The 27,304-nt window shown below is 34.0% G+C and overlaps 1 protein-coding gene across 11 annotated transcripts in view; it reads left to right on the forward strand.

Annotated features, from left to right (window-relative positions):
- Window positions 1-27,304, forward strand: part of LOC124954855 (dachshund homolog 2) — a 226,075-nt gene that overhangs the window by 28,895 nt on the left and 169,876 nt on the right. For 2 of the 11 annotated variants that reach the window (XM_047508417.1, XM_047508420.1), the window contains exon 2: window positions 10,430-10,444. The exons of the other annotated variants lie outside the window; for them this stretch is intronic. In XM_047508417.1, coding sequence (XP_047364373.1) covers window positions 10,430-10,444 — 15 coding nt within the window. The remainder of the gene's footprint in view (window positions 1-10,429; window positions 10,445-27,304) is intronic. 11 annotated transcript variants of the gene reach the window in all.

Consider the following 27,304-nt stretch of genomic DNA (forward strand, 5'->3'; position numbering starts at 1 on the left):
GATTTGCTAAGGGTCGAGAGGTCGATTCCTCACATCGTGAGTCAGAAATTGAAATATCTGTCGATATTGGGAAATAAAATGAACCGCATATTTCCTTCCTGTGACTCGTAGATGATGGTAGATTTTATTTTAGATGGTGGATTTCTCTCATAGTTATCTCTCTATTTCTTCCTCTCTCTTTCCCTTTTTTTCTTGTTCTTCTTTCGTAAAGAAAAAAAAAGAAATGTCGTAAGGCAAAGTTACGCGAGCGAACTTAGTCGTTTTACTGCGTTGTAATTTATTCGAGGGTACTCTGCAATTAGTGGCCTGCCTTAAGGATAATATTCCGCTATCGTCGCGTTCTCCGGATTCCATTTATAGCAATGAGACGTTCATTATTCTTATGAAAAATAATAGAACTTTCGTTCGATTTTATTGAATCTAAAAAAAAAGGATTTCGAGAAAACTTCATAAATTCTTTTTCCCTTTGTGGAAAATATAAAACATATTTTTTTGTAATTTTTTTTTTCTTCTCTTCCTTTCATCCATTCGAAACTTTTTTCGGATATATCTATCTAATAATCGAATCATAAAATAAAAATTGATTCATGAAAAATTTCATTCCTTTTTATATGATAAATTGTTATGTGCCATATTACGATTAAAATAGCGATAAAGTGAAAAAATTCCAAAACGTTTAATTAGCTTAATGGTTTGAGGCGTAACTTCGAAATTATAAGATTCCAGGTTCGAATCCCAATGGGGATCCACGCATAACCAAACCACTCTTCTCCGTTATCCTCACTCCCCCCACCCTTTACGTAGATTAATTTTTTCATATATGTAATTAATTAAATTGATTTGTTAATTAATTAAAGATAAAAATTAATTGTTTATAAATATATTTGTTGTTAAACAAAGAGGGAGAAAAAGAAAATTAAAATAATTATTTTTTCGATTAATATGATCTTTTTTTCATATTTCTACGACTCTTAGTTTCGGAGATATTGTTTTGTATAATTAAATTAAAAAAAAAAAAACTAATTATTTAAAACAAATTTGTTTAATAATTAATTAAAAATGAAGCTTAAAATGTTACCTTTAAAACGGTATTCGTATAAAATATTTACGATTTTTAGTTTCGGAGATATTTTAAATATTAATAAAAAAATGGTCCATTGATACGCATAAGTACTCATTCATAATTCATTAATGAATGTTAACCTATATAAATTCCTGGAATTTACGTTACTCACTCAGTGTATCAACGTAAACAATTTTTTTGTTCTTCTACTACAGCTCGTACTACAGTCACGTGGTCATTGTAATTATGAATTGGGAAATGTTAACGATCATATCTTTCGAACGGAAAGTCGTAGAGACATGAAACAAAGACCATTTTAAAGCTAAGAACATTATCTATTTGTTTAAGTGCTCGAATATTATGATTATAATAGAACGGAATTTCATTACAATTTTCGGTCTATGTTTACAAAATTGTTTATAATAAGTTCGAGGTGACTTCGAGTCGATCAATCGTTAATCAATAGCGATACGGATTCGTCATATCATTCGCCACGTTTTTGTATATATGTATGTAAGTACATCAATAGAAAGATATGTATATTCCTAAGAATTTATGATTCATTGCGTTAATAGATAATTTAGCTCCTATAGATTTACAAAACCGTCGAGGGCAAACGTAGAAACATTACTTACGCGTTCTCGCTTACCCATCAGCAATGAATGAATCGTGGGGATATCTTTAGGAGAGGGTGAATCAAGTCCAACGAAACGATTTGCGAGAGTCGGAGAGTATTTCATTCGATGAACTATGTGTGAGGATACTTTCAGTAGTTTGGAATCGAAAACGACTCGATTTATCAACTTCTCGCTTTCACTCTCTCTCTCTCTCTCTCTCTCTCTCTCTCTCTCTATCTGTCTCTCTATTCATCTCTATCTCTATCTTTCTCCTTTGAGTTTCTCTCTTTGTCGTTTTGCTACATTTGAAGTGAGAAAATGAGAGAGAGAGAGAGAGAGAGAAAGAGAGAGAGAGAGAGAGAGAGAGAGAGGAAAATAGCAACAGGTGTCCGCGGGGACATTCGCAGAAACGACGAGGGTGCGAGCTCGAACGGAGTATGGGTGGGAGAAGGGCGGAGGGCAAAAGGGTGTTTCCGGAATACGTCGAGAGAAAGAGAGAGACCGACAATTCCTCTTTATTTATGGCCTTTTTATTCGACTTGTTGAGCTTTCTCTCTTTCTCTTTTCCCCCTTTCCACCTTTTTACTTTTTCTCTTTTTTTTTGTTCGCACGAGCTGTGCATTTTCCGCTCGAGAGAAAGATCGGAAAAGAGAGAAAAGTTTTTTTAGACTCGAAGAGGGTGTCGAAAATCTCTCTCTCTCTCTCTCTCTCTCTCTCTCTCTATTTCTTTTTGTTTTATTTTACTACTCGATGATATCTGTCTAATCAGTAAAATTAATGACATTCAGAAACATATTATATATCGATATATGTATTATGATGAGTATAATTAAGAAAGAAAAAAAGAAAAAAAAAAGAAAAGAAAAGAAAAGAAGATTAAACAAAAATATATTTTCGTCATTCATTCGTCGATCATTTCGCAGGATTTCTTCGATCAAGATCGACACGCTATCGTTGTGAAAATAGGGGTAGAAGGGTGGGGAGGGAAGGATGGGGGAGGGGATAGTCGAGAAACGAGTACGCGAATTCTCACGATAATCGTTCGAACGAATGGAAATCGTGTTCTCGCGTGTTATAGCAAAACGATTATGCCTACCTACTACCTACCTCTGTACCTACCCACACACTGAGAAAGCCGTCTCTGAAAGCCGTGCGGTACGTTTGAAAAGGTGGACGTGAAAATTGCTACATCTCGAAAGAAGCGAAAGCGAGATGTTGTTGTTGTATTGCAAAGAATAAGAATAAGAGGAAGATAAACAGAAAGAGAGAGAGAGAGAGAGAGAGAGAGAGAGAGAGAGAGAGAGAGAGAGGTGGAGAGGATGCTTTAACTCTCGATAGATCGTGATACCGATACGAATGCAATCACTATCGACAAAAGCTACGTCCCTTTCTCTCCTTCTCTCTCTCTCTCTCTTTTTCTTTTTCTTTCTTTCTCTTTTTTCTTTCTATTTCTTACCTTAGATTTTTCAAATGGAGAAGATAATGTTTTTATATTCTTTCTTATATTCTTCGGTATTAGATGTTCGAACTTTTAGTCATCCCTTTTTCGATCTCTCTCTCTCTCTCTCTCTCTCTCTCACTTTCTCTCTTTTTCTTTTTTTTTCAATCTTCAGGTATGTTAAAAAAGAAAAAGAAAGAGAGAGAGAGAGAGAGAGAGAGATAGAGAGATGGGAAGACTAGAAAGATAGGATTTAGGCGTAATCCGTCAAAGAGTTCTTTCAACGAGCACCCAAGAACGTTATATCTAAGATCTCCATTAAAGTTCAGTTAACGCCCTCTTGGCTTGCTTTCGTTCTTCTTTCTCACCTTTTCCTTTCTTTCTTTCTTTCTTTCCTTCTTTCTTTCTATCTATCTCTGACCTGGCCGCTTTTTTCTCTCTCTCTCTCTCTCTCTCTCTCTCTTTCTCTTTCGTTTCAAAGAGATCTTCCGTCAGGCAGATGCGACGTTTCCTAAGGTGAAAATTCAGTAGTCTCGATTCGTTACCCTCGATTTTCCTTCTCTCTCTCTCTCTCTCTATCTATCTCTGATGTATTTCGAATTTTTCGAAGATAATTTGAAAACTAATGAGAAAGTTGCTTCTTCTTTTTTGTGTTTCTCTTTCTCTTCTCTTCTTTTCTTTTTATTTCTGTAGCATGACATGCGAATTAGAGAAACAAAGCTGATCGATTTTTTCGTTTCGTTTGGTTTCGTTAAAAAAAAAAGAAAAAAGAAAAAGAGAGAGAGAGAGAGAGAGAGAGAAACTAGAGAATAGGTCGTAAGAGATTCGAAGATTTTCCTGGTGGTTTTCACGCATCGACGAGAATCGGATTCCTCTTTCAGGAGGGCGTCAGTGTATCCCAGAAAAAAAGGGCAGAAGGACACTCGTGTCCCGAGGGGCTTATTGTCGAGACGCGTTCATCGATGCCTTCCTTCTTATCTTCCTCTTAAAGCGACGAGATCTTCTTCCTTCGAGAGAGTTGATCTTCGAATTTGTCGAATCCAAGTGGAAAAAAGATCAGATGCTGTTCAGGATGTTTTTTGAATTTTTTTCTTTTTCTTTTTTCTTTAACTCGACGTAGACAATTCCAATTTTTATATTAGAATATAAAACACAAAATATAAAAAGTAATTCGATAAAACGTTCTCTACGACATTCTATTGGTTTTGTAAACATTTTTTAAACGACGAGAGTAACTTCCTAACATTTTTATTTGGATTTTTTTTTTTTCTTTTGAAATTATAAAGATCGATGCTACGTCATGATTGAAAGGTCCTATGGAGAGAAAAAAATCTTTAAAAAATTTCATCGATTATAATCTTGGAATTGTATTCCTAATTGAAAATAAGATGCGTTCTATATACATATCATATTTGTTTATATACAAAATATACATATACTATTAGAAAATAAATAGAAAATAAATAGAAATGACTTTAATTTATCATAAAGTGAATGAATCAGTAAAATGTTAATTTTCTGCAAACGAGAGGATATATTAATCTTGATCAAAATATCGAGTAACTTGCTCGTATCGAATTCCCTGAATGAGATGGTACCGATAGGTTCTACCAATCCGGGAGCCATTGTAATTAAAACCTTTTGAATAAGGCAAAGGCAATCTCCTGGACTCGTACGAGAACGTAGCTAGCTCGAAACATCGTGCCGTTTAATTTCACGTTCATTACACGCGTACGAGTGCGTACGCGTTCGCATTCTCTTGACGGTTAGGGTTGAATATTTCTCTCTCTCTCTCTCTCTCTCTCTCTCTATTTCTATCTCTCTCTTTTTCTCTCATACATACATACACATATATATATATATATACGCATCCCTTGCTTCTTAGACATAAGCCCCCTCGAAAGTTCCGACGATGTCTGCTCTTCTCCTGTACCTCTCTCTCTCTCTCTCTCTCTCTCTCTCTCTCTCTCTCTCTCTCCTTGCCTCTCGAAAACGTATCGAGTTACCCTCGACATAATTCCGTTAATTATGATTTCGTAGAGTATGATTTTCTCCTCGTGGTATCTACCTAGACGATTTTCATTATACATTATATTCTTTATTATTATTATTATTATTATTATTATTATTATTATTATTATCATTTCGAATATATAGATGTCTATATCTATTTATTTTATTGATCCACTTAGTAAACACTTAATTATGTAGTAAACCATGTGAGAATAATCAGAAATTTTAATCGGACGATCCCTTTTAGAATGTGAATTATTTAAAATATTTCACGATAGTAGTACGTATATAAATATATTTTCAAAGTGATCGAAAGGATATGAGGGGATCATGTGGAAAATGGTTAAACAGCTGATTTTCATTTTTCAAGATACAATTACATGGAAATATTAAGGAATTTGCGTGACGATAGCAATTTAAAGTTCATAAATGCAAAATCGTAAGATGATTGCGTTCATAAATGAGTCCGTCGTAGTGTCTTGGTGGCTTTTCTTCCATCTTTGGATGGCAAAGAGAAAGAGGAGAGAGAGAGAGACAGAGAGGAGTTAACAGTAGCTCGTGCGAAAGCAATTTACATTGATATTTATGCCGTGTCATAACCGAGATCCAAGCGAGGGGTATGAAACGGATTCGTACTGCTAATCCCCCCATCGTTCCGGGGGGTTGTTTTAATTGAAATCTTACTGGGTGCTTCCTCGTATTCGCGAAGGGCAAGATCTCCGATCATGCACTCCTCAGTGAAAACTGAGATCTGTTCGCGAAGGGTTCCTTCGAACGTTTGTTCCTTCGTTATCACTTGGATTAGAACCATTTTATATGAATATGGATGTGTATATATATATATATATATATATATATATATATATTACGTTTCGTACAATATTGTTGTTAGTAATTGACGATCGATTAGATCGAATTAATCGTTCATTAGTAAACGAAGATATGAGTAAAGTAATAATTATGTGGTATCAATCATTGTTTTCGTTTATTTTTTATTTCTTTTTATTTCTCTTTTTTTTTTATTGTTTTTCAATAATATCATCCCTTCTCACATTTTCCTCAAGTATTCAACTTAATTTCAAGTTAATTATAGCAGGGGTCATCATTGTGGGAGACTTAAGTGATCCCTTAATCTCAGTTTAGCAATTTACAAGGAAGAGAAAAAAGAAAAAAAAGCCTTGTCGTTTGTGCCAGTAAGCTTCGCCAACAGTCGGACCCATGAGTTATTCAAGGAGATAGCATGGAATTTGTCGGTAAATTTCGCGCGCAGTTTTTCGAAACGACGAAAGTTCCGCAATTCTGTGAGATCATCGGGCAAGCCGAAATGTCAACCGCGAGACCACTAAAGCGAGAGAAACTTTTAATTCGTTCATTTCGGTGGCCTCAAAGGGTCCTCGAATGAGACTTATTAAAATTTATACGAGCGGCTCCTCGGCTACGTTAGTTCTCTCTCTCTCTCTCTCTCTCTCTCTCTCTCTCTCTCATTCCTTTTCCTTCCTTTTTTTCTTTTTATTATTATTTAATTAATTTTCAATGTTTTCTGAACTTGTTATTCGTATGTTCTCCTATCTTTTATATCTATCTAAGGTATTAATAAGTTTCTTATAGAAAATATAAATAGGTATGTTTTTTCAACATAGTTATATTCATATATATATATATATATATATATATATATATATACATATATATGAAATGTAGTCTCTCGTATATACATATCTTCTTTCCATTCGTAACGCCTTTTGCGATTTGTAAGCACACCTTGCGTACAAAGATCAAGATACCACTTAGTTAGTACTTTGCACGAGACTGTTGGGGTCGTTGAGAGAAAAAGAGATAGAGGGAAGGAGAGACATTGAAAAGAAAACAAAAAAAAAAACGGAAAAAAAATATATATATGTATATATTTACAAGGAGATCGCTCTTGATAAAGTACGAAAGCATTTTTGGTCCCGGAGAAATTACATTTTCGTACTTTAATCCTCGAGACAATACCATGGCGTAGTCCGTGGCTTGTGGCCCAGGGCAAAGGGTTGTACGTTCTCATCGACTTTCTCTCTCTTTCTTTCTACTTTGTGGTCTCTTCTTGTCGTCTCTCCTCGTTTAACTCATAGTCACCGTCTCTATTTCTCTCTCTCTCTCTCTCTCTCTCTCTCTCTCTCTCTCTCTCTCTCTATCTCTCTTTTCTTTTCCAGCGTGCTAATATTTTCCGAAGGGTTGAAATCTAATTTTTTTTCAGAACCCCTGTCTAAACTCTCTTATTTTTTATCTCTCTTTCTCTCTCTCTCTCTTTACCTTTAGATTCTCCTTCTTATTATTCGTTCACCGTGTCGTTCCCAATGGACACAATAAAAATGCCATCTGAAATATGCATCCCTTAATAAAACTGTCCAATTAGAGGAGAGAATGGAATTAAGTATTTAGGGGGTGTCGGAAGACTTTTCCTTGGTGGTTCTCAGGTGCTCCCAGAAAACCCTTTCGCGAAAAGATTAGGTTCTTAGGTTCTTCCCCTTTGACCGGGCAACCTTAGCAAAAGAAGGATAGATAGAAAAGAGAAGAGTATGAGGAGGAGGAGGAGGAGGAGGAGGAGGAGGAGGAGAAGGTAGCCGCTGTAGCTGTATTTCGTCCGAGAAGAGACGGGACTTGAATTATTTATGGAAGCGAGATTTTCTTCTCCCATCCAGGCTTTTTCTACGGTCACACCGATTTATCGCCACCTTGAGTTTTTCTTTTCTTACCCCAAAGCGTATCCATGTCTAGAATTTGTCTATACGATTTTTATACATCGTCTTTAGGTACTTTTTCATCGATAGGTTACATACATATACTACATATATATATATGTGTAGCTAAAACATTGTCAGATATTGTGTATAATGCGTTTAAATGAAACGGATTTTGAATTTGATATAATTCTTTATCGTTATTATTAATAATTTTTATATATACTTTCGTTAAGGTATATAATAAATTTCGAAAGATCTCACATAGATAACATTGTCATTTAGGTATGTATAAATAATAAAAGATGTTCAAATGGAACAGGCTCGAATTTTCAGGAATAATTCTTTATTAGTATTATTATTATTATTATTAATTATTTATAATAGAAAATTTTAATTGATTCGTTCGTCTTTGTTTAATTGACGCAATCAATAATGATGGCACGATACTTTGTTAATGATATTTCATATAATCTCTCTCTCTCTCTCTCTCTCTCTCTCTCTCTTTCTCTTTAGATATTTCAGGTTGGCAAATGATTTTGTTTTCGTCGCGGTAGCGAGAATCGAAGAAGAGACAAAAAGCGAATACAATCGGTTCGGCGTTAAAAGGGGTTGGTAGCACGTGGCAGGGACAGGTTGATCGTTTATAAAATGAAATCCCTCGAATATTTCAGTCGTACAAATCCTCCCTGCTCGAGTTCGATGCCAATGAATAGTAGTTGTAGTAGTAATCGTAGTAGTAATAGTAGTAGTAGTAGGAGGAGGAGAAGGAGGAAGAGGAAGAGGAGGAAGTAACGTAGAGAGAAAAAGAGAAAGAGGGAGGGAGAGAGAGAGAGAGAGAGAGAGAGAGAGAGAGAAATAGCGGTCAAGGCGGCAATCGTAAAAATTCCACGGGGTTGCGATGGTGCATTGGAAATCTGTGTAATTAACCGTAGGAATTTCTGTTCCAATGGGGGATGAGTCGATTAAAAACGCGAGCAACGCTTACAATGAAAATCGGAGGCTGAAGACTTTTTCTCTCTCTCCCCTCTCTCTCTCTGTCTCTCTCCCTTTTTCACTCACTTTCTCTCTATCTCCGTTTCTTTCTCTTCTCCTCCCTCGTTTTTATATAGGTATATTTTTTTTTCCTCTCGTCGCTGCTTTCCCATCGTACGTTGGCACGCCGTACATTTTTTCGATGCTCGATTAAAAATACTTCCAGTCAATTATACGAGATATAACACTCGGCTCTTTTTCTTTCTTTTTTTTTTATTTTTTTTTTTCTTGTTTTTGTTTTGTTTTGTTTGCTTATTATTAATTTCAACTTACGCACTTACCTATATACATACTTTTAAAAAATCGTTTTGACTTTTTCTAATCGTTTATTTTTCATCAAGTATGTATGAAATATGTTCTCTCTCTTTCTCTCTCTCTCTCTCTCTCTCTTTCTTATATTATTACAAATTATATATATATATATATGTAAATGAAATAAATATAAGATTTACAGATGATGTTTCATTATTTTTAAAATATTAGTATTCGGAAAAGAGAGAGAGAGAGACAGAGAAAGATGGGAATAGTAATAACTTTCAAAGCATAATTGGTACATCTCTATTCTTTATAAACGAATCTAATCGACTTAACAAATCCTACAGCAAGTAAAATTTATGAGCAATCTTTCTGAATTATGTACAGTTTTACTCGTTGAACTTATCTATCTTCACGCGTACATGACTTTCGTATCGGACTTTTTTCAAATATGTATTTAAACGTTTCTCAAGAATTTTATCTCTACAATTTTAATATGTATTAATTTTCAATGCGTTTGAATTTTTATGGAAATAATTCGTAAGGAAATATTTTATATTATCTCATGAATTAATTAAATTCATTTTCCGTACATAGGTACTATGATTATTTGCATGTTTCTCGATCGTATACGTGATCGATTAAATCTAACGAGTTTTCTGTTGCATTCGCAAATCGATTCGAATTAGATAGGGGATAGTTTGAAGGAGAATTTCTTCGAAAGGAAGATAGAGAAAAAAGAAAGAAAGAGAGAGAGAGAGAGAGAGAGAGAGAGAGAGAGAGAGAGAAGGAATCTAACGTAGTTCGAAGTAAATTTATACGACTAATACAGAGCTGTGTCAGGACTCTTAATATCCTACGGGCGTACTACGATGAAAGGAGGCGAGTTTGAAAAAGTGCAATATCACGGAATACATAAATGCGAGATGAGGCGATTTGAATGAAAAGCAAATAAATTTCGTCGGTGACTACGTTCGAGACCACCACCGCGACCGCCGCCATCGTGTATATCCAATTTCGTTTTCACGCCGGTTTCATTTATTTCAGCCTCGTAATCGTGCTATCCGACACGGCCATGTATATATATATATATATATATATATATATATATATATATATATATATATGTATATATATATGTACAACCCATGATTATAATAATATCGTCATAGTTAAATCGTTTACACAATGTTAAAATATATCCTATAATATTAACCCATGCACTTTCGAAAATTATAATAATATCTTAAATGATTGTATTTTTTTTTGTATTTTTCTGTTACAGGTACGTTCCTTTAAGGTAGTTATTGTTCCTCCTGAATGTTAACACAAGATACTTACAAGGGTATGTTTTATCATCATGAATTCATACATTTATTCATTCGAAACACACAATTTTATCCGATAATTAAATATTTGACATTTCTTTTTTTGTTTTTCTTCTTTCTTTTTTTCCTTTTTCTTTTAATTTCATTCGTAAAACACAAAGAGTTGAAGATATATAAGACATATAAATTAAAAAGAAAGAAACTAATCGATCTCGAGTATCATTCATCTAACATAGATGAATGAATATATTCCTATTGATAAGGACACGATTTCATGCTCTATGAGAGATGAGAAGGAAACGATCGAATATCATTCTTCTTCTCTCTCTTTCTTTTATAGTTTAATACTATAGGTGCATCATATTAAGTACAATACGTAGGTGCGTGCGAAAATGCTCTACTCGCGTCCTCCTCCTACCAGCAGATTTCGTATTACGAAGAACCCCTCCTAAGGCGTCAGAAGCGTGCTACTTTCGATGGATGCTCACTCGATACGACGAGATACGAGTATATTCTGGGGATCGAGATAAAAGAAGCGAGTGGGTAGAACGTGACGAGACAATGGATCATCGGTCCACTAGCCATAATACAATCGCATCAGCATCTCACTGTATTGTTTGCCCTGCTTTGATATCGGGCTCGGAGCTCTCTTTCTCTCTCTCTCTCTCTCTCTCTCTCTCTCTCGATTCTTTCTTTCTCGAGTCTAGTATCTTTTTCTCTCTTCTCTATCACTCTTTCTCTCTCTCTTTCTCTCTCTATCAATTTTTTTTTCTTTTCAGTCATCATCGATCGTCATCCTTTCGAATTTACTTTTAGAATTCTTTTAATATTTTAGATATGATTGAAATTAGTATATGTATGTGAAAAGATAGAGATAGAAAGAAAGAGAGAGAGAGAGAGAGAAAAATGATGATAGAAATAGAAAATGTAAATTAATTAGACAAAATCATAGAAAGGAATATCGTAATTATTTTCTTTTTCGATACTTCGAGGGCTAACATAAAATAAGAATAAGAAGGATAGAGAAAGAAGGGAAAAGAGAGAGTGTGTGAGAGAGAGATAGAGAAGATAGACGGTCTTGAAGATTAAACGATAGAATTCCAATGTGCCTTTCCCTTTACTCTTGGGATCGACAAATTAGTACAATTAGAATCCCTCAAAGAAAATTGATAAATTCCTTTGGAACAATTTCGCGACTCATTTCACACGGGGTTTGCCCTTTTCCCGTTGTTCCTTAGATATTCCTACCGTCTAAGAGAGGAGATAGGACTCTTCGAGCGAAAACTTATAGCGACAAATAGCCGAGAAATTAGTGAGAAATTGAGAGTTCATTTTTTTTCTCCTCTCTCTCTCTCCCTCTCTCTCTTTTTCTTTCTTTTTCTTTTTTATCTTCCTTCTCAATCAACTCCAAAATTCATCGTCTTTTTAGATTCGTTCTAATTAAATAATCCTAACGATACATTTCTACGTGAACAATCAACAGGAATGAAACAAAATTGTTTCGTTTTGAATGTTATTATCTTGCGTTTGATGAAAAAGTTAAGAAAAAGAAAAAAAAAAGCAAAAAAAAAAGAGAGGAAAAAAAGAAGAAAAAGAGAAAAAAAGAACAGACAAAAAAAGAGAAGACATTTACCCGAGATCAAATAATAGTACATATATTATTATTTTACACATAGGATAGCTTAATCGAGTGGGTTTTTTTTTTGTTCGTCTTCTTCTCGAGTAGAAAAAAGATAGGAAGAAAAAAGAGCAAAGTCATGAAAAATCAAGTTGGAGTGAAAAAAGATACGGTCTTCTTTCGAAGTAAGACGTGAAAGAGACCAAAGTGATTCGAACTTGTTCTCGAATAATTAATTTATCTTGCTTTGAATAAGAACCAAGTTGAAAAACTAAGTAGACAAGGGAGTGGGGAAGAAGAAGAAGGTGGAAGGTTAGCGAATTATCGTAATACGGTTTCCAAGAGCGTGCGAAGCTGAACGCCGTGAGTTCTTTGCTTGGCGTGCGAATACACCGTAACACAGAGAGAGAAATAGAGAGAGAGAGAGAGAGAGGGAGAAAGATATAAAAAGATAGAGATAGAGATAGATAGAGAGAGAGAGAGAAGGAACTTACCTTCTTATCCAAAGCAGATCGTTGCCGGAGAAACAAATTAAGAGGATAGCCCCTATGATCAAAGAATAGTACGTTGCTCTCCTTGCCTTCTTCGTAAATGCGCTCGCTCAACGAAACGCATTTTACTTGCTATGTGTGTGCATGCGTTTCCTCCATAGAGAAACGCATCGTGAGATCTTTGAAAAAAATTCTACATCTTTTCTTTTTATATTTTTTCTTTCCTCTTTCTTTTTCTTTTTTTCCTTTTTTTTTTTTCTATCCGTTCGAGTAAATTTTTTTATTCCTTTATTTTTTAAAACACTTTATTTATTTATTTATTTTTTTTTTTTTAAATAACCATCCTACAATTTGTATTCAATATTTTATTAATTTGCAATGTTAAAATTATATATATATATATATATATATATATATATATATACATATTTTAAAAATATAATTATGAAGTATTTGATCAATTACTTAGATTAATTATAAACTTTTTATTAATAACGAATATTGAAAATATATTTTTACATTTTTATCTTTCCTTTTTCTTTTCTTTTTTTTTTGAAAGATAAGAAGCAATCGGACCAAAGATTCGAGAAGTTAGAAACGTTGCGGGGATGAAGAAAGTAGGGGGTGGTTTGTAGCAAGGAGACGACTAGCTCGGCACGCGTTCGACCCTCAGAGCCCCTCGAGAAGCCCTTCGGCCACGGTTTCTCCGCAGCCTCTTCAACCCTTCCGCAGCTTTTCTTTGCCCCGTCTCTTTGGCTTCCTCCTTTCCTCCTTCTCTCCTCACAAGCTTTACCTCATACCACTTTTCTCTCTCTCTCTCTCTCTCTCTCTCTCTCCCTCTCTCTCTCTCTCTCTCTATCTCTGTCTTTCTCTCTCTACTTCCGCGAGACTGGCAAACATTAAGAGCTTCTAGATTTATTTATAACTACATTTACGCGCATGCCACGCTCTCTTGCTACCCCCTGTCTTACGCAACCCCTTTCGAATTATTGCGTTTATGCGAATGGAACGAGTAAGGCCGACGGGAAATTCTACTCTCCAACTTTGTTTCCTATTTTCAGACTTGCTTCCTAAATCTTACTCTCTCTCTCTCTCTCTCTCTACTTTTTCACTCTTTCTCACTCTTTATTTATATATTATAATTTTCAACAAATTTTTATCTTATTTTATATATATATATATAATTATTTATTTAAATTTTAATCAAATTAATATAAATTCCATTGAGGCGATATATAATTTTCTATATATTCTATATGTCGTTTTCTTTCGTTGATATACGTCTTTGAATTAAACGAGATTACTTGTTTGATTACTCAAGGGCGTCGACGTTTTCTCGACAATTATTTTGACTCTATATCAAGCTTTGCGACTATGCTATGTCGAGATAACTCTCAAGGAATCCAATTTGAATGATTCACGAGGGCTTGTGGAAGGACGAAGAGCTCGAGTTTCTTACTATTTCTATCTATCTCTATCTCTATCTCTTTCTCTCTTTCGTTCTCATTGAGATCGAAGTGGAGAAATCGTGCGAAGGAAAGGTCGTAGAAGCGATTAACATTTGAAGGAAAACGAGCCATTGGTAGTCTAAGGTCAGGATCGTCGTTTCCGTTCAATGCTTATGGCATTTGATTTTTTAATCTCTCCGATATATATATATATATATGTGTGTGTGTGTGTGTGTGTATGTATGTATGTGTAATAAATTAGATGGAACATTAAAAGTATTAGAAAGTGATATTTTCTTGTTAAGTGAAAAAAATGTCATACTCATTGTCGAAGATCTAATTTAGATCTGATATATGTAATCAATTATGAAAATTAAAAATTGTCGAGCGTTATAGATTTGTTTTCTCAATTGAAAGAAATGAATTAACGAGATAAATTATTTATTTTCCACACTTTGAAAGTCTATGGCTGTGCTAGGTAACTGATTGATCGTTCAATGTGATACGTTCACCCTGACCAATATTTCGATATAAAATTTCTAAAAGCGCTCGTCGAGCGTTAAACGAGTATCAAATGTTATTACATTAAATTAGGCGTTGGCAGATACGACGTAGAGGACAGGAACAACGAGAGTAATATATACATGTATATATATATATATATATATATATATATATATATGTATGTATGTATGTATGTATGTATCTATGTATATAAGTGTAGGTGTAGGTAGACGAACGGATTTATTTTTACCCGAAGCGTGCGTACAACGCGTGTATCTATACGGAAGCATAGCACCGGGCTTTTACGCATAATATTAGATATACCTATTAAAGTAATAAAACACTATAATTGCGATTCGAAATTAGATATGCCTTAAAAACATAATGGCATAAAGTGCGGTGAGAGCTCATTTGAATATCCCGTATCAAACGGCTATACCTTTATATAAAGATTGCATTAATTTGGAAATAGAAAGATGCTTAACGAAATGCATGTAGTATCAAATTAATCCTAGTGATGAATGGTCCAATGAAATTTTGATAGATCCTTATCGTTGGTCCTTCATACGACGTTATTATCGTTTCTTTGGATATCAGATGTAAAAAAAAGAAGAAAAAAAAAAAAAAAGAAATGGAGGAACAAAAGAAACGAGAAAAAATAAAGAAAGAATGGATGAAAATGAGAAATTGATTAGAAACATTGACGGCAATGAAAATATTATTTATATAATTATTTGTTCTAAAAGTATACTTAAACATTGACAAATCAAGTTTGTAAGATTAGAGATCACGTACATTTGTATCTAATCGAATGGTTTCTCTTATGGAAACGTTCGAATCGTCGTTTCGCAGCAAAGTTTCATAGCAAAGGCATCGAGACCTCCGTTATATAATAGTTGTTCCACGGCGCAGAGCTCGTTCTACGCTCTTCTCGGCAAGAAGACGGTCGAATTGAATTTGCAAACTTGCAGATTGGATTCCAACTTGCCTATTATAGGGTGCGTCTGTTCCGGTTAAAAGCTGGGGGCAAGGGAATTAATGTCGATACTCGAAGGAAGGTCGGAGGATTACTCCAAAGGCTCGTATCTCATTGTCTTAGATGTTCCTCCCTTTGCAAACGCCTTCCACTTTCTACACAACCTCCCTCCCCCTCCCCCACCCACAGCCACCACCACCACCACCACCACCACCACCACCACCACTACCACTACCATTACTAACACCACCCACCCCCGTCTTTAACCCATCCTCTTTTCCCATCCTGTCTTCCACCTCTTTACAAAAGCCTAGTCCAGTCCTATTCTTCTATGATTATGTTGTTTTATTTTTCTTTTTCTCTTTTTTCTTCTCTTTTCTTCTCTCTTTTTTTTTCTCTTTTTTTTTCTCTTTTTTTTTTTTATTCGGATTCGCGAACTTTGACGAAAAGCAAGAAATTAAAACGATAATTCATATAGTGCAGGATAGAAAATGATGACAATTTTATTTACTCGTCGAACAGATTTCTTCAGGAGTTGCAATCTAAGTAACTCCTATTCCTGTAGATATCTATTTAAAATTCGTGAATTTACGAAGACGTCTTTAATATTATATTATTACAAATAGCATTAGTATTGTATTACTAAATAAATACAATTGTCTATTTCATATTAATTTCTACTTATGTATATTATCAGCATGAATATTATAATTATGAAACGTTCGAATGGATTCATTCGAATTTGATTATTTTTGTTTCTGTTTGTCTGTTTGTTTGTTTTTTCTTTTCTTATAAAAATTATAGGTTTTTCTTCGCGATTCTCCATTCTCTTTATCCTCCCCGCCGCCGCTGCTGCCGCCGCCACCGCCACCGCCACCGCCGCCGCCGCCCCGTAATAGGTGTGAAAAATTAGAATATATTTCTAGATCATATCGTATCTAGGGGTCTTCGGATTTAACAGCCATTGCAACGGTACGTTACTAGCATATAATGTTACGCAGCGTAAGCTCGACTCATTAATTTTCTACGGGCCTGCATTTCTCGATCCTTAATGCGTCAATTAAACGCGCCGCACGTAGTATCGATCCGAGTTACGCGCACACCGAGCTACGCGATCTAATCGCGGAAGTTGTTACTTGACGATGCTAAACTAGAAATGCATTCCGAATAATTATATTCCATATATATGTACATATGCGTATAATATATATATATATATATATATATATATATATATATGTATGTATGAACGTATGTATGTATGTATATATATGTTTTCGAGAGAGATGAGAAGAGGACGTCAAAGAAAAAAGTTAATTTAAAATTAAACAACATAATTTTATTATTAATTGTTAATATTAAATAGTATCCATGTTTAATTTGTATGCTAGTTTAACAACTAGTACATACATAGATATATATTCTTACGTATTCATTGTAATATATAGATACATCATACATTTACCATTTTAAATATATATATGAAATATTTAATCAATCATTCACATATAACATGGATATTTGTGAATATATGCCGAACGACACACGACATGACCTTCATGATTACTTTATTCCGTTTTGTTTACCGACAATATTCTCTCTCTCTCTCTCTCTCTCTCTCTCTCTCTCTCTTTTTCTTACTGGACACAACTTTTTGCTCTTTTTTTTTCCTCTTATTCCGCACGTCTTTCGGGTTTTTCTTTTCAATGTCACTCCCTTCAAAGTCATAGTTTGCTATATGCCTCTCTATCTTTCTCTTACTTGACTTTCTCCTTCACTTTCTCTCTCTCTCTCTCTCTCTCTCTCTCTTTCTATCCTTACACTCGTAAGCAACTACCGTCGTTTCTCCCGTTTCTCTGGTACACGGGAGACACACGGGAACTTTGTAATGCATTTTATTTATTCACAAAGGCAAATACTCATTTACCGTGGAGACACGGGTAAATGTCCGTGAGTCTTCTACTTCTATCTTTCTCTTTCTCTTTCTCTTTCTCTTTCGAGTTTGGTTAGATAGAAAAGGAAAGGTATATGCTCTTACCCAAGAAGAAAGAAAGAGATAGAAAGCTACCTACTTCGTTTCAAGTCATCGACTCGACCGAACACAAACTGCTCGTCTTCTTCCTGCCTTCTAAACTCTAAAGCGTAATGCCACAATCCCTTTGATGGAGTTTCTGTAAATGGAGCGTGGCTGCGTACCAACGTAGGGATGTTGAACGGAAAGAGAAAGAGAAAGAGAGAGAGAGAGAGAGAGAGAGAGAGAGAGAGAGAGAGAGAGAGAAAGATAAAGAGACTAAGAGGGTGGCCAGCCACATGGACCGCCCTTTGAAACGTTTCAGATGTGCGCGGGCATTTTTAATTTCCTAGGATTATGAGTCGCTCGTGATGTAGGAGACAGAGAAGAAGAGAGAGAGATAGAAAGAAAGGAAGGAAAGACGATGACCATGGTTCTTTTTTAGATACGTGAGATTTACCCCTACCATTTTTTTACAAAGTCTATTTGCCACTTGAGTCCTCTATCTTTAATAATCTCTAAGTTTTCACTTTTTCAATTCATTCTTTCATCTCTTCTATACGGATATATATCTTTTTTTGTACATATATATATATATATATATTTTCTATAGTTCTAATTCTATTGCGAATTTTATTTGAAATATTCTTAACACGTTTTATGATCATGATTATTAGTGAAATATTACATGTAAATGTATGCATGCATGCATGCATGTATGTATATATGTATGTATGTATGTATGTACGTATGTATTTACGGTTGCAGTATGTGTTAACTTCACGTAATGAAAAGAGTACAGTTTCGTAGGCTAGTTTCGGTGGAAAGTTAATCTCATTTATATTTATTTCACGTAGAGAGGCGAGGGACTCGTAACAAGATTGTAACGTGAGAGTAGGTCGATTTTAATCAGTTTCAGAACTTTTCTTTCACGGTATAATTTTGATACGCAGAAAAAGAAATAATTTTATTTCACCTTTCGTTAGTCGTATGTATATACATACGACATGTATATACATATATAAGACGAAGATAAAGTTACGTGTATACAAATTAGTAGTGACTGATAAGAAGATGATATGTATGTATGTATGTATGTATCCATTTCATGGTCATCAGATGATTCATTCATTTCAAATAAGGCAAGCGTTTAAATGTAAATGCTAATTTATGAGGATTCACGTGTCTTATTTACGATAAAAACAAATCAATTCCTATGTTTCCCTTTGCTCCCATTATCTTTCTTTCTTTATTTTTTTCAATTATATTTTCCATTCTAACATAATATATATATTTATATATATATATATATATATATATATATATATATATCGCTTGATGACAGTATATTTTGAGAACCACTGCTTAGCATCTCCCAGCGGTAGCCTTTCATCAACTCTTCATTAGGTCGCGGTAAATGTATTATGACTTCTGATTGAGTGCCGCCGCATGGTAGTAGGCGCAGAGAGAAAGAGATAGATAGATAGATAGATAGAACGAAAACATCATAGTCATAAGTAGATATATACTGTATGATATACTATACTTGATTATCATCGGCAAGAATCTTAAGAAGTATATTACTTAAAAAAAATCTTATTGTTTCGAATTAATGAAGAATAGAATAACAAAGGAAGAAAAGAAAAAGAAAAAAAAATCGAAGAAAGAATTTACCGTATGAATACCGTACTTCATTATCAAACGTAAAGTATCTTAAGTCGTATTACTTGCAAAATGTTATTGTTTCAAATTAAAATAAGATATATATATATATATATATATGTAATAAATAGACTGTACAGTATTATTACATATAGTATCACGTAACATGATCAGAGACACCAAGAGAAATTAATCATGGTTATTAATCATTAGATTTAGTCATTAGTAGGGAACAGCCCCATATCGTGGAGCGTATCAAAGGAAAAGAAAAGAGTCGTCCGATAGAAGAGCATGAAAGAGACCTCTCTCTCTCTCTCTCTCTCACTCTCTCTCTCTCTCTCTCTCTCTCTCTGTCTCTCTGTCTCTATCTCTATCTTTCTCTCTCTTTGTCTCTATGTCTCTCTGTCTCTTCAGCATACATATATCGTGGCAGAGCCTCTCCGATGACTTTTCGGGTCGGACGAAAATTCCGGTAACAATGTGACACCGGTTCGCAACGGCGCGCGATATTAACGACGCGGCCGTATTCGCTTTGTGAAGCGAACTATAACTGAATTTGGCCCTGTCATTTTATGCATCAGACTCGCCATGCCGGTATAACTGAATTCGATGGGTAATGCAATTATACATCTTTGCCCGCGCGCCACACCGCGCAGCAGATATACCTACGTGCGTAAATGTATGCGTATGTGTATATATATATATATATGTATATATATATATATATGTAGATATATATATATATATATATGCTATAGTACCATTAAATATTATAGCATAGCAGCAACGTCTGTCAATGATACGTAGGTATGTATATATATATATTCGAAATTCATCAATCGAATTTTTTCTTTTTCATTGAAACATTTATTCGTCGACTTCTTTACCCTTATCTATCTTTTTCTTTCCTTTCTTGTTTTTCTTCTTTCTCTCTCTCTCTCTCTCTCTCTTTTTTTTCTACATATATTTTAATCTCACATTTAAAGCGATGATGATTGTACTTCCGATAGAATGTATGCACGTAGATAACGTTTATTTCGTTGGAAATCAGAATTTAATAAAATTATTTGAATGATGAAGACGGATAGATAGATCGACGACGTAAAGAAACGTGTAGCCATTGTTAAAATCCTGACGGAATGTCAATGATCATATTTTCATTAACGTCTACGAATATTAATTTAACAAGATTTTTAAACTATTATCAAAGGATAATTGATAGGACTGTTTATGACGCGTAGGAAAGGTAATTATTTGAAAAAAAAAGAGAAAAAGAAAATAATGACGAAAAGAAAAAAAAAGGGAAAAGAAAGGAAAGAATGAAAATGAAACTTATGGAGCACCAGTCATCCCTCTATTTTACCACCCCCCTCGAGCGTATTTCACGGTGCTTAAGAATTTGTACTCTCGTCCATGAAGCTGAGTTTCTCTTTTACGTTAATTCGCTTCGGGGTGTAGGAAGGGGGTGGTGGGCTGATGGTGGTGGGGGTTGAAAATTTTTCCTCTTTCTCTGTCTCTCTCTCTCTCTCTTGTTCTCTTTCTGTCTCTTTTTCTCCCTTTTAACAACTCTCCCTTCGAAATGTCTCGAGTTAATTTTTTCCTCTGCATTGTAGCCGTTCTGAAGTGTGGTACGAGCGAGAAGAGAGTAAAAAGAAACGGAAGAAAGAGAGAGAGAGAGCGAGAGAGAGAGAGAAAGAGGGTGAGGAGTCCGATCCGCTCTCCTCTCTTATTTTTCCTCGAGTTCGCGACTTAATTAATCGCATAACACGGAACCTAATGAAATCAGAACTCCCTCTCTCCCTCCCTCTTTCCCTCCTATCGAGGCTCCTTCCTTTCCTCTCCCATCTACCGTCTCTATTCTCACCCTCTCTCTCCTTCTCCCTCTCTCTCTCTCTCTCGCTCTCTCTCCGGCACGTTGCCCCTACGCTTCTACGTAAAAACGGAAATATTTCCCTGGAATACTTTTCCACCTCCGCTTCGACAGGGCAGGCACACCATCATAAGCAGCAGCAGCAGTAGTAGCAGCAGCAGCAGCAGCAGCAGCAGCAGCAGCAGCAGTATCAGCAGTATCAGCAGTAGCAGCAGTAGGTTCCTCTCTTCTCACCGATTACTCTCCAACAGGAGTCGAGGGCTCCGGAGTGATGGTACGGGAATGGAGGGAGAAAAAAAAAGAGAAAAAAAAGGGAAAGAAAAAAGAGGACAAGAGCAAAAAAAAAAATAAAAAAGAGAGAAAAGAAAGGGGAGGAGAAGGAGAGGTAGAAGAAAAAAGAAGAAAAAAGAAAAAGGAGAAGAAATTACTTCGGAAATCGATAATACGTTTTCATGAATTTCTCTATCGCCACGAGTATGCGTGGTGGTGTGAGTGCTGTATAGTATGTAGCTAGTAGTCTATCTCGTAAGTCTCGATTTAGAAAATTTCATCGGCGTCATATTCTCATGGCTTTGTTTTGCTTTGTTTCCTTCTCTCTCTCTCTCTCTCTCTCTCTCTCTCTCTCTCTCTCTCTCCTTTTTTTTACTCGAATCTTTCATTCTTTTTTCTTTTTTTCTCTCATGTGAAAATCATTGCAATTATACTTTCTTTCACTTACAATAAAATACATTAAAGACTAGAAAAATATTTTGAATGATTATAACATAATCGACAGGATGTACGAGGGATATAATAATGAAAGAAAAAGTGTAAAATTTAAATCGATAATTTATTTCGAGATAGAAAAAAAAAAAAGAAAGAAAAAAAGAAAAGGATATGAGAAGGAATTGCGATTTGGGAAATTCTATCATTAAGAAAATACAACGCATAAGATCATCGTCTTTTCCTCTTTCGAGTTAAATTCGTTTTGTCGAAATTAATGGGGGGTGGTGAGTGGGGTAGGTAAAAGTTTAAGAGGGGATTCTCTCACTGTGGAATTTATTATTAAAAGGTAGAGGAGGATATCCGGAGAGTACTTTCGATTCTCTGTCTCTTTCTCTCTCTCTCTTTCTTTCGCAAAATGAGTTCCTTTGTTTTCGATTGATTCGCATAGGTTCGGGGGTGATATCGTCGAAGTCAAGTTAAAGTCAAGGCAATCTACTTTTCGCGGCTGGCTAGATGGTGTACGAGAGAGAAGGAACGTTCATAAGATCAACAGAGAGAAAGAGAGAGAGAGAGAGAGAGGGAGAAAGAGAGAAAGTCTATCGTTCGTGGAGTAGAGAAGAGCGTGCGCCGGATTAATTAAAATCTCGAACGTGCCACCGATTAATCAAGGGTACTCGATGCTCTGAACAGCTTCGTAACAGCGATTAATAATAATGTACCGTGTGGTTTGTGTTTCTTAGACCCGACCGAGATTTGTTCTTCGCTTCGAAATTCGAGACTTTGTTTAAACTTACATATTAACATCGAAGTGACATGTAATTTCTATAACCCTTTTGTTTTTCGAACTTCTTTTTTTGCTTAGTTTCTTTGGAAAGTAATAGTGTTCTTTTCTTTTTTGTTTTTTTTGTTTTGTTTTCTGCTCCTTCTTTTTTGTATAATATATTTTCTTTTTTTATATATTATTTGTTTCATCTTAAAAAATAGATGTTGCATCAGATAAAAATGTATGTCAATTAATTTTGTTATAATTGGATATTAAATAATTGGATTATCGTTTCTGATTATGAAAAATGATAAGATGTGTGATTTAAAAATATTTTATAGTTACTAACGTTTATAATTAGAAATCAGATATTATTATAATGAAGAAATATTAATAATAACAACAATAATAATAATAATAACAATAATAATAATAATATAGACGTATATATATATATATATCTTTTTTTTCTTTCCTTCCTCCCTCCTTCTCTCTCTCTCTCTCTCTCTCTCTCTCTCTCTCATTCTCATTATCTATCTAAAAGAAATAATTAGGATAATATCTGATTTGTAATTGTAATTATTTTCTAGATAGACAGATAGATAAATAGATTTTAAATTACGTAGATGAATAATTACAATAACGTATATCCAATTAGTAATTGTAAACACTTAATGTATAAGCATAAATAAAAGAAAAAAAAGAAAAAGAAAAAAAAATTACTTTACAATTACAAATATCACAGGATACCATATTGTTACATAATAAAAATATGATAATACAGATGTACGTGTAAAATATAGTTTAGAATAATTATTCTCCCAAGTGAGGTGAAGTGAGATAGAGAGGGAAGAGCTATAGTGGGTGGGGGATTGGAGGGGCGTTTAAGGGAGGGTACGGATGGGAGTAAGATCGAATCGCCTAATCATGAAATTCATTAAGAGTTTGTAGGACAATTTGAAAAGGGCTAGGCAAAGACGACAGTATCGTAGTGTTGCGTAGGAGAGAGAGAGAGAGAGAGAGAGAGAGAGAAAGAGAAAGAGGTGAACGGTTGACGGATCGTAACGTGGGACGACACGCTTTTCGAGCACCTGACCATTTCACACGGCGCATTTAGCGCTCTTCGGTATTAATTTAACATCTACCGACAGCCGTCCGACGCGTTGCTCCACGGCTCCTCGGTTAAAATAATAAGCGAGCCGCGACAGAGCGCCGGAAGAGTAGTCCATAAACCCCTTTGGGAACTCACCGAATGTTATTACGTTATTTCCACGCTTAATCGACGATTACGAAACTTTTCTCGCTTTTGCGTATGTATGTATGTATGTATATCGTTACCTTCTTCTTCATTCATATCATTTGTACATGAGTATGTATATATCTAATTTCTTTTCTCTTTCCTCTTCTCTTCTTTTCTTATCTTTTCTTTTTATTTACTCATTTTCTTTTTTTTTCTTTTTTTTTTTCCTTTTAATTTCTTTCCATAAAATGTTCTCTTTTATTATATTTTTCTTATATTAGCTTTTCTATTTATAATGATATTAAAGTACGCGGAATCATTTATTTTATTTATCGAATATAATCATATTTTCTTTTTTTTTTTTATTAATAATTAAATCGATAAGAATGAACGATTAATCAAAATTAAATATATATATATATATACACATATTATATACATTAATTAATGGTAATGTACGATATAATATTTTTGAAAAGTATATCGACTTCTGGAGGGTGAATAATTAATACGTAAATAAAATATGTACGTATGTATAGGTGACATTGAATACATACTCATGTAGCTTTCTCTTATTCATAAAATGTCGAGCTTTGTATACGATTTGATACTTTGTATAAAACATATTGGTATCACTCGTGCCAGTTCAGTTGGTGTTTACGATTCAAGGAGGAAACAGGGTCAGGAGATAGCAGATGTAACGTAGTCAGTCGTCGTAGAAAACAGCTTTAGGATGTTCGAAGTTAAGGCGTAAGAAATGATCAATGTTAATATTCGCTAATAATTACTCGTTGTATCGACGATATTTTATTGCCTTTGTAACCATTAATTATAGCTGACCAACGGCACACGTTCTTGCTCGAACGTTGAAGCAACAATTATAACCGAACCGTATATCTATAATAATTAATGATCAGAGACCGCCATTATGATTAAATAATATAACCTCTTGCGCAATTATTATTACTACTGTCGATTATTAAGTAATAATCAGATTATAACTATAATATTGAATATAATATAATATTGGGTATATCACGTGAACGTTCCTTTACCCAAACGATCGTTTATTTAATTAATCAAAAAATAAATATGATGTTTTAATTTTTTTCTTTTTTTTTTTTTCTTTTTTTTTTTTTTTCTTTAAATTCATTCTTCATTTTATTCGTTAAATCGAACGAATTTATAATATTGTCGACTAATATTTGAATTATTATTTTATCAGTTTAGTAAACTCGAACAGCACAATTTACTCACATATACGTGTATATATGTATTTATTTTCGACATCGTTTAACCATATCGATTCGTTTGGAATAATAAAGAACGATAAGGTTCTTATATATTCCGTATAGGTATATTCGCTGTGTAATAGCTCTACCTTTTCGCACCTGGATAGTTCACATTAAATTCTTTCTCCGATTGGCTGGATTCTCTCTCTCTCTCTCTCTCTCTCTCTCTCTCTCTCTGTCTTTCTCTCTCCCGAAGGAACACAAACGATATTATATTTGCGAACACTCCAACGAACATTATTAATTCTCGTTCGGTCTATCGATTTCTTACATTTCGTACGTTTCATCGTATTACTGATATTATCTTTATGATAAGAGAAGTATCATGTGATTCTTTTGATAATCATTTCAAAGAAAAGTTTTCTTTTATATATATTATTAATAATTAGTATAAATGATATTGAAAGTATATATAATGTTATAAAATAGTGTTCAAGAAATGAAGAACGTATCTTGCGCGCACGTGTGCGCGTGCGTGTGTGTGTGTGTGTGTGTGTGTACATAACGATGCATAAATATGTTTTATTTTATTTGTTTTTATTTGTTTTTATTTATTTACTTATTTGTTTATTTATTTTCTTTTTCTTTTGTTTTTTTTTGAAAGTCGTAACTCAAATTTCACGTTTAAATTTATAGCCAAGGAACGTGTTTCGCATATATTTTTTCTTCTTTGTTTTTTCACGACGCGTGATCGTAGCGATTAAGAAGACGTAGAGTCGGAAGGGGAAAGAGGTCGACGATCGTCCGAACGCATATAATTAGTGCAACGAGCGTGCCTAGCGAAGACTAATTTCGCCATCGTGTCCATCAGCTTCACCGGTCTTTCAAACTGCCTGTTCCAAACTGCCAACGAAATAATCAACGAGTTATTTGTCAATATGATTCTTCAAATTAATCTATTAGACGTGACAAAAATATAACAAGAATTTTTAATACATATATACATAGGTATATAATGATTTAGATATTAGAAACGTTATATAGTCTTAACCAAAGATACGTAATGCTTTTAGATTATGTTTAATTAATTTTAAGTTTATTAATATTTAGTCGATCGTTGAGAAATTTAAAAGTGATCGACATTAGATTTATTAGACATGACAGGAATTTGAAATACATATAGTTATATATATATATATATATATATATATATATATATATATATATATATAGGTATATTATAATGACATAGGATATTTATTGTACGTATTGAAAATGATCTACAGTTCTAGCCAAAAATTTCATCTAATTCAAGAATATTTTCAGATGATAATTAATTAATTTCAAATTTGTTAGAATTAATTGACATTGAGGAATTTTGATGGGCGATCGAAATTAGATTTATTAAACGTGAACAAGAACTTGAAATAGACGTTATCATGATATAAAATATTTATTTTAGATATTAAAAAAGATATAAAATCTTAGTTTAAAGATTTCATTAGATAGAAAATGATTTTAGATTTTTATGATTAAATTGATTTTATGTTTATTATAATTAACTCGATAATATAATTGAAATTAGAATTTATTTAAACTATAGTTAAGACGATATATGTATATGTATATATATATATATATAAAATTTTTGAGGATCTAGAGGATGCGCAGCTGTTCAAAAAGCATTCGTTCTATGTGGAACATAATTTTTCTCAGCATCTTCCATGGTCCCAGATGCTACTGTACGCTGGCAAATGGAACCAGCCAATCGACACCCTCGCAAGCTTAGAAATAATTCAGGAACGATAAGAGCTCGTGGTAGCAGTTACTGTTAACGTTCCTTCTTCTTCTTCTTCTTCGTCTTCTTCTTCTCTTCATCTTTTTAAATATTTCATCGAAGATGAGAGTAAGGAAGAATATACACCGTAAATCTGTCTCGATCGAAAAGATAACACGAAATTGATGAATATCGTTTATTCACTCGCCTTAGAACGTTACTTTTCTCTCTCTTTTTTTTTTACCTTGTTTCTTTTTTCTTTTTTTTTTTTTCTTTAAATATACCTACATTTTAAATAAATTAATTAAATAAGATTACGAACAACCAAAGATTATGGATGAATGAATTTTAATTAAACAAAAAAAAAAAAAAAGATCAGAAACGAATATTTGAAAATGTATTTCTAATACTTATCTCTATCTCTCTCTCTCTCTCTCTCTCTCTGTCTCTCTCTCTATAATATAAATTTAAATCATATGTGAAATTCTAGGATTCACAGTGTAAAATAAAAAATCATTCCATTTGGCTAGTCCCT

Source organism: Vespa velutina, chromosome 16 (genome assembly GCF_912470025.1).
Source record: "Vespa velutina chromosome 16, iVesVel2.1, whole genome shotgun sequence".
NCBI lineage: Eukaryota > Metazoa > Arthropoda > Insecta > Hymenoptera > Vespidae > Vespa > Vespa velutina.